The sequence below is a fragment of the Balaenoptera acutorostrata genome, chromosome 10 (genome assembly GCF_949987535.1).
Source record: "Balaenoptera acutorostrata chromosome 10, mBalAcu1.1, whole genome shotgun sequence".
NCBI lineage: Eukaryota > Metazoa > Chordata > Mammalia > Artiodactyla > Balaenopteridae > Balaenoptera > Balaenoptera acutorostrata.
This window is the reverse complement of record NC_080073.1, coordinates 76,395,715-76,408,590: the sequence shown is the minus strand read 5'-3', so window position 1 is coordinate 76,408,590 and position 12,876 is coordinate 76,395,715. Positions and strand designations below refer to the sequence as shown.

General features: G+C 37.3%; 1 protein-coding gene across 13 annotated transcripts in view; it reads left to right on the top strand.

The window, feature by feature from the left end:
• Window positions 1-12,876, top strand: part of SUPT3H (SPT3 homolog, SAGA and STAGA complex component) — a 427,459-nt gene that overhangs the window by 308,977 nt on the left and 105,606 nt on the right. For all 13 annotated transcript variants that reach the window (XM_057554399.1, XM_057554401.1, XM_057554403.1 and 10 more), the window contains 2 exons: window positions 6,134-6,209; window positions 11,536-11,648. In XM_057554399.1, coding sequence (XP_057410382.1) covers window positions 6,134-6,209; window positions 11,536-11,648 — 189 coding nt within the window. The remainder of the gene's footprint in view (window positions 1-6,133; window positions 6,210-11,535; window positions 11,649-12,876) is intronic.

Here is a 12,876-nt window from a genome sequence, read left to right as displayed (position 1 = left end):
TATGGACATTTATTTAATGACCTTCTGTAAGTCAAACAAGATTTCTTTACTTTCAAAAATCTTTTCTTTCCTGATTGTAATTCAGTTAAGAAAAAAAATTTTAATTACTGCAATGTGTACCTGAAAAAGTAGAAGTTCCCTATAATGTTACCCCTGAGATTAATACTATTAAAAGCATAATGTATATACTTCCAGATGTCTGCATACGTGTATGTATGTCTCACGTGCACACTTGTGTGTTTAAACGTAAATGGGATCAAGGTACATACATTCTGATTCTCAACTTGCTTTTTTCAGTTAATAATACATTCTCGCAGCTATAATCTGAGGGGAGACAGAAGGAGGACACACAGAAAAGTGCAGGGGTATAATATTATCTAGAAGAACATGTATGATTCGGAAGCGAGGAATCAATGTGACCTGGAATCTTGAGGGAAAAGTTGCTAGAGGAAGTGGTACTTATGCTGAAAGGGAAGGAGTTAAATTACCATGGAGATGGAAGAGGGGGTGTCCAGCACAATCATGAGGGAGGGGCAAGGGACAGCAAAACATGGCAGATGTGACAAAGAGTAACCTTTGTGCCAAGGTCTTTTCTCTTTGTTTTTACTTAAAGTAATTGTACCCAGATGGGTTGGGAGAGTTAAAATATTTGGAAGGAACCAGCAGAAACCTGTTGCAGTACTCCAGACCCAAAATGATGAGCAGTGCAGTGGGCATTAAAAGCAGGGGAATCTACCAGATGTTTTGAGGGAGACTCACCTAACTCTTGGGTAGGGGAATCTAGTAAATTACAAACTGACCCAGCAAGCAGAGCCAGCACTCACCTGCGTACCGGGTTGCCTCTGCAATGATCCAGATAAACCCTAAAACCTTTCTGGACCTCAGCTTCCTTATCTACAGTGCGTTGGGGGGTGTATGAGGTTTCCAAGGTGCTTCAGCATTCTACCGCGTTTACTGATCTGTGAATATCCTTCTGCTGTGTACCACAGCATACATGAACATGCATAAACATTCCACAGTTCACATGTTGTCACATTGCTGGATGCTGCTGCAACCACTCTGTATGAAGTTTTCAAGTTCAGCAACCAGTTCCTGCCTAACATGAGGTATTTGGTAGATTACCATTGACATTTGGCCCTTTCCATGCAGAAAGGACTTTGCATTTCAATTGTAAGGCTTCTAAGTGTAATCAAAATAAGATTTTTTTTTAAATTCAAGGTGGAAGTGAAAGCAGATGAAAACTTTCATCTTGGTTTAAAAGTTATGTTCTGTGATTCTGTGTTGCTGAAGAAAGTCATGTGTCTTGAGAAGCTGCCAAGAGATACGCCAGCACATAGTTTCTATAACCTTTACGTATGCTTCAGTGAAAGCATGCAGAGAATTTAAATGAAACTGCATGCTGCAGAAGTAATCCAGCCTCATACCTCAAACTGACATAGGCAGGGGCAAATGGTGATTGTCATTGCTGTCCTTGAAAGTATTTTTCAAAGACACAGCAATCTCACATCCACTGACATAAAAACTTTTCACTAAAAATTTAAATTAACAATTATATACTGACAGACTGTTGTGTTCAGGTATTGAACAAGCAAATTATACTACATACTGCATTTGTAGGGATATTTGCTCCCCTGTTTTCATTTAGGTAAGACCCAGAAAGTAAGTTTATCTGACATGGAATTGTGCCTTCTGTTTTGCAATAACCAGAAAGACCTGTAACCTTGATAATGAGATGAATGACTATAGCATAACTATTCTCTTTTACCTTTTTTTTTGAAGCTATTTCAATTAAATTTTGAAATATTGTTGGGTATTTGGAAAATGTTAGGAATAATTCTCTCAAAGGTAATGCATCCATACATGCCCCTACATGGTACTACTTTGCTATGTTGTAGTACTAGTAAGGTTCAATTTCAGAGAAGCCTCTGAGTTATTAGCATATTTTTATGAGCGTTCAGAAGCACTGCTGATACCTAAAGAAAGCAACGAGTGGGTAGAAGCGCCAGATTAAGCAGAAGACGAACGGGACTTGTAGATGCAAAAGCATGAGTAATCCAGAGATGACCTGACATTTATGTGGCAGTCTGAGATCATCCTCATGTGAGGATGTTCAGGAAGAATAAAAGCTGTGATTAACCTTGATATGATTATTTAGTGATATACCTCAGAATAGGTCATTCAAGACCAACCCAAGTTCTACTTCTCACTTTGCCTCTTTATTAACTATATACTTTAAATTTCTTTTTTCTTTTTTTTACTTCTCTACATCTGAGTGTGCTCAAGCTCATCTTGTAAAATAGAGCTATGAAAACTGTTTATCTTAAAGGTTATTGTCCTGCTGTATGTAAAGAGTAGGCATTGTTATTCTGGTCATACTATTTTATTAGGCTTATGATTTTTTTCCTGCTTGAATCTTTTTCCAGAGATTTCTTGAAGTTCCAGGAATAGAAAAGGGCGGCCACTGTGTACTTTAGTGTGAATTACCGAGGGTGATCTGAAGAGAGGCAGAAGGGAGGTGGATTTAGGACAACACAGAAAATAAGAGCCAGCCTTAGTTAATTGTTGGCCAGTGTCTTGTTTTTTATGGGTCTTTGGCTTAAAAAACTGTCTTCCCTCTCTGGAATTTGTACAATTTGATTACAGATATTACAGTTCCTGTTTTGAGATCAGCCATCAAGGATTTATATGCATTTCTTTTGCCTCAATCTACCCATCCATCTGCCCAGTCATTCAGCCAGCCAGCAAATGTTTACCGAGGCCCAGGTAAATCCAAGCCAAGAAATCTCAGCCAACACTGAGATACAGAAGCAAAGTATAGTTACTATCTTTGAAGAATACATAGTCCATGAAGATAAGGTATTTTCTGACTTTCCCAGTATTTAAGGTGATAGTGTAAGATCAGGAGATAATGTAATCAGATGCTGAATGATTTGGATGCTTTTATGAGACCAAATTTGTCCCATTTTTTTGGTTATTTGAAACAAGTCCTGGGGAAGAGAGAGGAGTAAACAAATTAGCATGAGGAGCGGATCTGAACCATCCTCATCAGCATCAAGTCCCAGTTAGTGTCTCTGATTTCCTGTTGAGCGCACTTGACCGTGCTGTGAATAGCATGCATGCCCAGTGACATGCAGTGTATATTCTGAGGACATTAGTAGGAGTGCTTCCCAACCTCTTTTATGTCATGGCACACATAGAAAATGATAACATTTTTATGTCAAGGTAAATGCACAAGGCAGCTGGTAGCCAGATACCAGCCCGGGGTTTCTGCTGCCTCAGCCTTGTGAGGCATCCAGAAGGTTGAGGGGAAACAGTATCCCTCCACACCTGTGACGTGTTTGCAGTACCCCCGTGTACTGTCAGGTACATTACAGTTTGTACACTCTGTACTAGGCTATCCCCAGATCTGCCTTCTTTGCTGACCCAGGGCCTCACTAATTTCATTTTCTCGTGAACAGTTTGTACATGTTAATTACAGTGGCTGCATAATACCTTTTAGTAAGATAATGTATAGAGTTTAGAGGATCCCAAAGAAAAATATTGGAGTAAAAAATTACTGTATGTTGCAGACAGCTCTTTATAATGAAAATAGGCTTCCTCAAGGAATTGAGAGTCCTGGGCTTCAGTTCTAACTTGGTCACCTTTCACAAACCATTTCCCTCCGAACCTTAATTTCCTTATCTTTAAAAGAGAGAGATTGAACAAGATGAACTTTATGCTGCTCTCTAGCCATGATTTTGTACTGCCTATAAATCTTTGCTGTTGAGTCAAGTGTGAGTCAAGTGCTTCACATTGTGTTTGCTGTATGCTAGGCGCTTGGTGAATAATTTCTACGCATACCCTAGTAGCTTCACGGGGCTCCCGAGATCAAAGGTTACTGCATAGATGCTAGAGGACTTTAAATACATCAACTTACCATAACGATGGATACATGTCATATATTTGTCCAAACTCGTAGAATGTACAACACCAAGGGTGAACCATAATGTAACCTGTGGATTTGGGGTGATAATGATGTGGCAGTGTAGGTTCATCAGTTGTAACAAGCGCACCACTCTGCTGGGGGTGTTGATGGTGGGGAGGCTGTGCGCGTGGGGGAGCACGGGGTATTTGGGAGCTGTCTGTACCTCCTTCTTAATTTTACTGTGAACCTAAAACTACTCTAAAAATTAAATCTTTAAATATGAAAAAATAAATAAAATAAAATACATCACCATCTAAGCTATCTAAGAATGTATACAGAAGCCAAATCTTGAATGTCCAATTTTTGGAGGAAAGTTAGTATTAAGAATCTCCTTAGGAACTTTCTTTTTCCGTAGTCATCTGATTCCCTTCTGTCTAGCATGTGTTTGGTGGGTGAGGCTGCCTAGCTGGAGAGTAGCAGAGAAGACCTGGAGGAACGCATGGATAATGAAGGATTGGCTGCATTATAGCCATTTGCCTGCATCAGAGACCAAGATGGTAGCATTTGTTTATTCCACAAATGTTTTATTGCTCATTTACCATGTGTCAGATATTTTTTAGGAGCTAGAATTCATAGTCAGACACAGACAGTCAGATGCACATACAGACATGCATACGTAATATGTACATACATTAAAGATATCAGTCTCAGAGGTTTTTTGTTTTAATAAACACATTAGATTTGTCATGTTCAAAACACATAAATTATCCCTTCCTTCCTTCCTGTTTTCCATTAGCAAACATTTATTGAGTCATGTATCAGATACATTAAAAAGGACAAAACTAAATCATGCTTTCATATATCAAAAAATACTTCTGAGTACATAAAAATTTATCCAGTAATATACCCTTAAGGAAACATAATGTTTCAGATACACACACAACAGGATACATGTACACATACAACACATACATATACCTGCACGTGTGTGGGAGTAATATTTACTTGTACGTGTTCAAAAAGGATACTTGAACCTAGAGAATAAATAAACAAGAGAAGTCTGGGTTTGTGTCAACACATATATGTGTTTGTGAATATGTGTGGAGGAGGTTAGGAAGGAAAAGGTGGAGGGGAGAGAAGGAAGGGAAAAAGTAATCAGTGGTCTTAGAAGGAACCACAGTAGTTAGTAAATTTTGCCTTAATTCCCACCCCCCATCTATCTTTTGTCTATGAAACTGCAGCTAGTGTGCCATTATTCATTCCATCAACTGATAGATCATTGGAATTAAATTGTCTACTCACCCAAATCAAACAAGATGAAAAAGAATAATTTCAGTTTTAAAAAAATGTAAAAATATCCACAGACGTTAGAAGTGGTACTTATGTATTCCACCAACTGTGATAAAGAAAACTTGCTGAAAGTCCTTCCAAAGCAGAAAAAAATTTTAAATCTCAGGGAATTTTTTTTCCTTTACTGGCCAGAAATTCATTCCAAGAAGTACCAGCCTGTCTCATTTCAAAATGCTTCCCTTGCCAAGGAAGCGGAAGCGGTCATATTCTTTCCCACCGAACTATGGGTGAATTATAATTATCCTACCTCTTGTGGGACAATGAAGCAGCAAACATCTGCTATACTGAATCCAAAAACCCACGAATGAAACTATACCAAACTGTGAATCATACCTGGACTCAGATTAAAGGATTTGTGTTGTGTTTACCTTTTTCTTTATTTTCTTTGCAATTTAAAATATGGATTTGTTAGCTCTGGCTGTATGTTCTAACTGAGAGGAAATATATGGATTCCATTCGTTGACTCCTATTTTAACATTGAAAAATCCAAGCTTTAAGGCAGATAGGCAATAAGAGTTCAAAAAAATTTTCTGTTTGATTTGTTATCACCTCACAGTTTTCTTTTTCTTCAAGAGTGTGGTACAGTTAAAGAAAATTTAGAAGTGCAGAGTCTTAAGAAGTGAGGTCCTTTAGTTTTTTCTTCCACTGTAATAAAAATAACAGAGGACTGGAAAATGGTTTTTAAACTTTATTTCCAAGAGAAACAAGCTTCAAAACTACTGTTATCATAATTTTATGTATCATGGTATTTATGGTGGTACTAAACTATTCACCTAGAGTAAGAAAAGGAAATGGAACTTCAGTTCTGGGTTTTAGCTGTGAAAACATAAAAGTCTACTTGCTTTAAAAATTGTGTGTCTTTTTATTTTTATCTACTAGAGAGCAGAAAGACAGACTCGAATTATGGATTCAGCTCAATATGCAGAATTCTGTGAAAGTCGACAATTAAGTTTCTGTAAGTAAGCATTTAACTTTGCTTCATTATACGTTTGAGATTATGTGTTACAGATACACTAAAGTACAGCACCATCTGTGTTCCTTAGAAATTGGTGAGTTTAATACATATATGCATAGTTATAACTATTCTGGAAACAGCCTCTGCATTGTAGGGGAGCCTATACAAGGTTTTACCCCACTCTGCTGTTTTGCAGTTAATAGTATTAAGAGGTTTTTAAGGGTACTGGTAATACACAGAGAGCCATGTTAATTATTCACATTACTTTTAGTCAGAAAAATTCCATTTTTTGTAATATTCCCATTTAAATTTCTTTTTTGGTTTCTTAGTCATTTTTACACTAGCATTGCTGATTGTACTTGACCCATAATGGACTGTAGTAGTACAGTCATGACATTTAAAAGCCCCTAATAGTAATAAATACCAAACTTTCCCTTCATGTGTGCATTCTCATATTACCACAATAGAACATATCAACATAAACAGTCTCTTGCATCTTTGTCTGTAAGCTCCCACTGTGGCGTGCATTCCACGTTAGCAAATTCATTAGTCCACGCTCTTGTACCTATGGCAAAATTAGTGCTGTCCCACCCCTGCACACAGCTTACTAAGAATAGATAAAGGCTCTTGATAAATAGTGGGCTGGATTGTGTACAAAACATCCTTACAGCAACAGTTCAGTGATGACTAAGACTCTCGGGGTGAAGGTCGAAGAGTAAGTGTGATGAAAAGTCCAGTTAAAAATATGACAAAGAAGCACATGACCCTAATCTGAGGGATCATGGACACAATGGTGTCTTTAAACGAAAAGCTATTATGTGGTCACAATAACAATGTATTTGATTTAGAAAAAGAAAATGAGAGCTTCATTTATAGATCATAAAGTGCAAATAAATGACACATTTCAAATAGTGCCTCATGTAAATGTCAGTAAAATATAGGAAAACATGTTTGGGAAGATTTTTTTTTTTCCTAACTAAATATACTTTGCAGCCTGACTAACAATTTGGCATCATACATCTGTGAAGCATTAAGTAAATGACACTTCAGATCATGGCAATTTCAGCAAATGAGAGGTTTTTGTATTGTAAATTTTAGGTTTAAAAATGGCATTCAAGTCTTTTATAAGTATAAATCTCCATTTTATAAAGTAACATTTAGTGCTATTGAACTATTTTTTTAAATCATATTTTAAATTTAATTTATTTAAAGGAACAGAAGTGCTATTTCACACTAAAACATGTAGTCATTGACGCGTCCTAATACATCTTTTGTTTAAAAATCTGATTTTTCATAACAATTTTTTGATTCGTAACTTAGTAGTAAACTTAGTAGATTAAAAATTAATACATTCCATTTCTGTATAAAATAATTGTAGTATAAAGAGTATCTTATGCTTAGTTGTTTTTTCTTTAAAGAAGAGGGATTTGGGCATTTAAAAATATTTCTTGATATGGTACCCATAAGTGCTTCATCATGAAACCTTCTTGGGAGAATCTGTTTTATTATATGCCACAATACTGTCTTTGGGAATGCTCAGTCCAAGGGGGTCAGCAATTCCAGAACCAGACTCTTTACATTCCGTGCCTGATAGATTACCAAGATATAGGAATTGTGATCCAGCCATTTGTGTCTTTTTAAATATCTGATCATAGCACTCACTAGTTGAGACTACTGGTGCGTTTTAAAATAACATGTCTATAACTTTATAGGCTGAGGGTAAGTTGTAAAACCAGGACACTGATCATTGTTCACCAGTGTTTTGTTGTTACATTTATGTAAGTCAGATAGTCATTTCCCTTAAAGTCTTTTAAAATCTGATATTAATTCACAAAGCTTTAATTTAGTTATAATTTGATAAACCTGTTTCCAGTCCCTTCAACCTGTTGTTTTATGTGTGGATTTTGTAAACAAATACCTAAATTTTCTTTTTAGTTAATCTGAGAGTCTCTTTGTATTTTAATTGATGAGCTTAATTTATATGTATTTAATTACTTATACACTTGGGTTTATATATGCTGTCTTATTTTGTGTTTTCAATTTACTGTGCTTTTTTATTTGGTTTTCCTCCTTTTCTTTGGATTGATTGGGTTTTCTTCATTCCATTTTTCATCAACCAGTTTGTATATTATATATTCTGTTGGCTGTTATTTTAGTTGCTATCCTTAATTTTTCTAAAGTACACCCCTGACTTAAAATTTTTTAAGTTGGTAACTACAGGCATACCTCGTTTTATTGCTCTTTGCTTTATTGTGCTTCACAGATGGTGTGTTTTTTTAGGAATTGAAGGTTTGTGGCAACCCTGCATCAAGCAAGTCTATTGGTGCCATTTTTCAAACAGGATTTTTTTTTTTTTCAAACAGGATTATTTTTAATTAAGCTATTTTTTTAGACATATTGTTATTTTACACTTAGTAGACTACAGTATAGTGTATATATAGCTTTTATATACACTGGAAAACCAAAAAATATGTGTAACTCACTTTATTGCAATATTTGATTTATTGTGGTGGTCTGGAACCAAACCCACAATATCTCTGAGGTATGCCTGTATCTAAACTTCCCTTCTCAGCCTAATTTTGTTTTTCCCAAGCATCCGTAAGTTCTTAAAGCACTCATTTTTGTCTTAAAAATGGCTTTATTTTGCCCTCATACTTAAATGATAGTTTAGTTAAGTAGGAAATTGTAGACTAATAGTTATTGGTTAAAACATGATTCCATTGTCTTTTAGCCTCTGTCGTTGGTTAGAAATCTGATGTCTACTTGTTTTATGTTTTCCCTGTGGGAGAAAGAAAGAGAATGAAGATATACCCTTGGGTATATGGGGAAATGAACAGTCTGGCAATCAGTAGCCGATCAATAAATATGTATAAAAGGAAAGAAAGAAGGAACCCCTACTATAGAAGTTTCCAGGGAAAACCATGCCCTCTGAGGAAGGTTATTTTCAATTTATTCAAAGAACAGTGATTTTGAAGAGATAGAAGTTGCAGAAGGTTTTCTTCAGAGTGGAATGAGCATTACAGAGGGCTCTGCGGGAAGGATCAGGAATGGAAAGGCTGGTGAGAAGGGATGTGGTAGAAATAATGAAATAGTGTGCAGGGGTGAGAGAATGGAATATTGAGAGGAACTTGAATTTTGCCATTGATCACTGATGAGAAAGATAAAGTGTATGAGATTTGATAACCTTAAATTTCCATATGAAATTATTAAGTAAAGTAGTTTTATTTCCAGCACAGGCTGAAAACTCAGGTTGTGTCAGAAAGAGGATAATCCCAGCAATTTTTGACCTTTGGTCAAGGTTCTATTTAGACTGTTGATCAATTTCCAGGATTACCCTTTCTCCTGATATATTGAGAAGAGGGGTGAAGGAAAAGGAACTCATTCAGTTTCATGCCCTCTTACTTTTGGTGAAAACAAACTATCATGACTAAGAGTATCTGTGCCTCTTTTTTTTGGAACCAGCATCACCCTGGAAAGGTCCATCTCTGAAAGAGTCCTCCAGGTGACAGGGAGGGAATTAGCTCAGAGAACCTTCACCTGGAAGATTGCTGGCATAGTAGTAACCCAAGTGGTCTTATGCATCTTTTTTGATGTATGGAAAAGTTTGGACCCTACCCTTTTATTAAAGGAATATCTTTCATTTGTTCATTCATTCATTCATTCATTTCTTCCTTCTAGAAATATTTATGGTGAGTGTGCTAATGTCAGGCACTATTCTGGGTGCTGGGATACCACGGTGGACCCATGGTCCTCACCTCTGCATTCTCAGTACGTAAGATCTAGTGGGAAAGCTGACGATTCTGTTGCTTAGGTAGGCAGATCTGACAGAATACCAAGAACTCTTCTTTCCCTTACTTTTAAAATAAAGTGTTTAGAGCACAGTCACAAAATACCTGTTTCCATGTTACTGTCTGTCAAAGGGAGAAATGAATAGGGTACATTTTATTGATCTTGCCAAATTGCTGCCTGTTGACTTGAACTTCAGAAGTATTCCACAGATGTTAACCAAGTGTTTGTGAGCTATTGCAGCTTACTAGTTAGATGGAATGTTGCATGTCAGAGAGCATTGGGAAGATTGGTTACTTTAGGGAGATAGCTTTAAGCAGGATTATCATAATTCTGCCACAGTTGACAGCTTTGGATATGTGCTTCGATAGCAGGACTTAATGTCTCCTGTGATTTATTTCACAGAAAACTCTTCTGTATGTGGAATCCATGAAGACTTTATCTATAAGGATCAAAACATCATGCTTAGAGTTACTGTTAAGTGTTTTATAGACCTGTGAGACCAGATTAATCAAAAGAATAATCATTGGATTTTTTAAAAGATGATTATGTTATAGATATGATAAAATCTTCACTATCAATCTTTTCCCTCTGGGTTACTAGTTAAATTAGTAATATCTAATGAAGGATCTATGTCAAGTTAGATTCTGCTTAGCACTGTGGTGGTTTAGAGATATTTAACAGAAGGTTCCACATGTGCTTAGTACTGGTAGGTATGCAGAGAGACATGACGCGTGGTGTTGGTCCACAAAAAACTTGTAATGTGGCTTGAGAAATTATAAGCAGACACAAAAGGATCTCTGATGATATAAGTGTTCAGTAAATGACTAGAGTTGAGGATGTATACCTTTGGCTTGCATGGGCAGGATTCATATGAATGAAACAGAGTGATAGAGTATCCCATGCAGGGGTGAACACAGAGGATTATACTCAAGGCCAGTGACATTTTAATAGGGAATAATATAAAGGCAGGTTGGAATCAGCCTGGGTGGTTTTGAGAGTCAGGCTTAAGAATTTGGACATCTTTGCAATCAGGAAAATGTAACCACAGATTTAGATCAGGCCAGATATCAGTTTATTCTATTTAATTCTAAATTCACAACTTTGAGCCTATTCAAGTAATAGACACATTTTGAAAGGTATTAAAAATACAATTTCTATATGTTCCTTTTTTATCACTGGTTCTTTCTTGCAGGATTTTCTTTCCACAAGAATAAATTAAAGTTACATCAAGCAAGTAATTCTCTGACTACTGTTATAACATAAGCTATGGCCAATGATAACTTATTCTGACACACTGTAAGAAGTGCTAAACATTAAGTGGTTTAGTATACAGTGTTACGTAACAGAGATACTAAAGACGCAAATGTGTAAGGGATTTCTTGGGGCTAGAATATAAATTCCAAAACGTTGCATATTATATGCATTGTTTTTCATATGCAATTTTCAATAGAAATGTTTTTCATTTTGTGATAGTAATATGCAGTATTAAAACACTTCCAAAGCTAAATTTTCTATACTTTTTTTTTTTAATGGCTAGCCAAAAAAGCCTCCAAATTTCGAGACTGGTTGGACTGCAGCAGTTTGGAGATAAAGCCCAATGTCATCGCTATGGAAATTTTAGCATATTTAGCGTACGAAACTGTGGCACAGGTAAGAATTGTAATGTGTCATATCAGGCCATACATAGCTGCTTTCTCCCTATCCCTGTCCATCATCAATTCTTCTTCCACCTGCTGCTCTACCAGGAATGAGAACAGCCATGAGTTCTCTCCTATGATGATCTCATCATTTTCTAAAATTTAGTTCAGTTATGTTTCTTTGTATCCTCAGCCCCGGTGGGTGTTAGGCTAAAAGTGACTGTTTCTTGCAACTTTAGCCAAACCAGAAATGGAATACTTGCATACTTTTCCTCAACACTGAATTCTAAGTACACATCTCTCTTGTTTAGAGATTATTTTTGAGCTTTGAAAAACAGCTTTCTAGAAATGTACAATCTACTGAGCGCTTACCAAAATCTGAGTCTGGAATCACTGCCCTCTAGTTTCTCAGAGCATGGTTCTTAGACTACAAGCATCAGCATCTCCTTGGTTCTTGTTTAAAATGTAAATTTCTCAGCTACACCCCAGAGCAGACCTACTGAATTAGAATCTCGGAGCTTGGAACCCAGAAATATGTATTTTAAAATGTTTCCCAGGGGCTTCCCTGGTGGCGCAGTGGTTGAGAATCTGCCTGCTAATGCAGGGGACACGGGTTCGAGCCCTGGTCTGGGAAGATCCCACATGCCGCGGAGGGACTAGGCCCGTGAGCCACAATTACTGAGCCTGCGCGTCTGGAGCCTGTGCTCCACAACAAGAGAGGCCACGATAGTGAGAGGCCTGTGTACCGCGATGAAGAGTGGCCCCTGCTTGCCGCAACTAGAGGAAGCCCTCGCAGAGAAACGAAGACCCAACACAGCCCAAAAAATAAATAAATAAATAAATAAATAAATAATTAAAATGTTTCCCAGGTTTTCCCTGGTGGTCCAGTGGTTAAGAATCTGCCTTCCAGCGCAGGGGACACAGGTTCGATCCCTGGTTGGGGAACTAAGATACCACATGCCACGGGACAACTAAGCCCCTGTGCCACAACTACAGAGCCCATGCACTCTGGAGCCCACACACCACAACTAGAGAGCCCTAGCGCCACAACTAGAGAGCCTGCATGCTGCAACTACTGAGCCTGTGCACTCTGGAGCCCACACGCCACAACTAGAGAGCCTGCATGCCACAACTACTGAGCCTGTGCACTCTGGAGCCCATGCACCACAACTAGAGAGAAGCCCCTGCCGCAGTGAAACATCCCGCGGGCTAAACTAAGACCTGACTAAGCCAAAAATAAA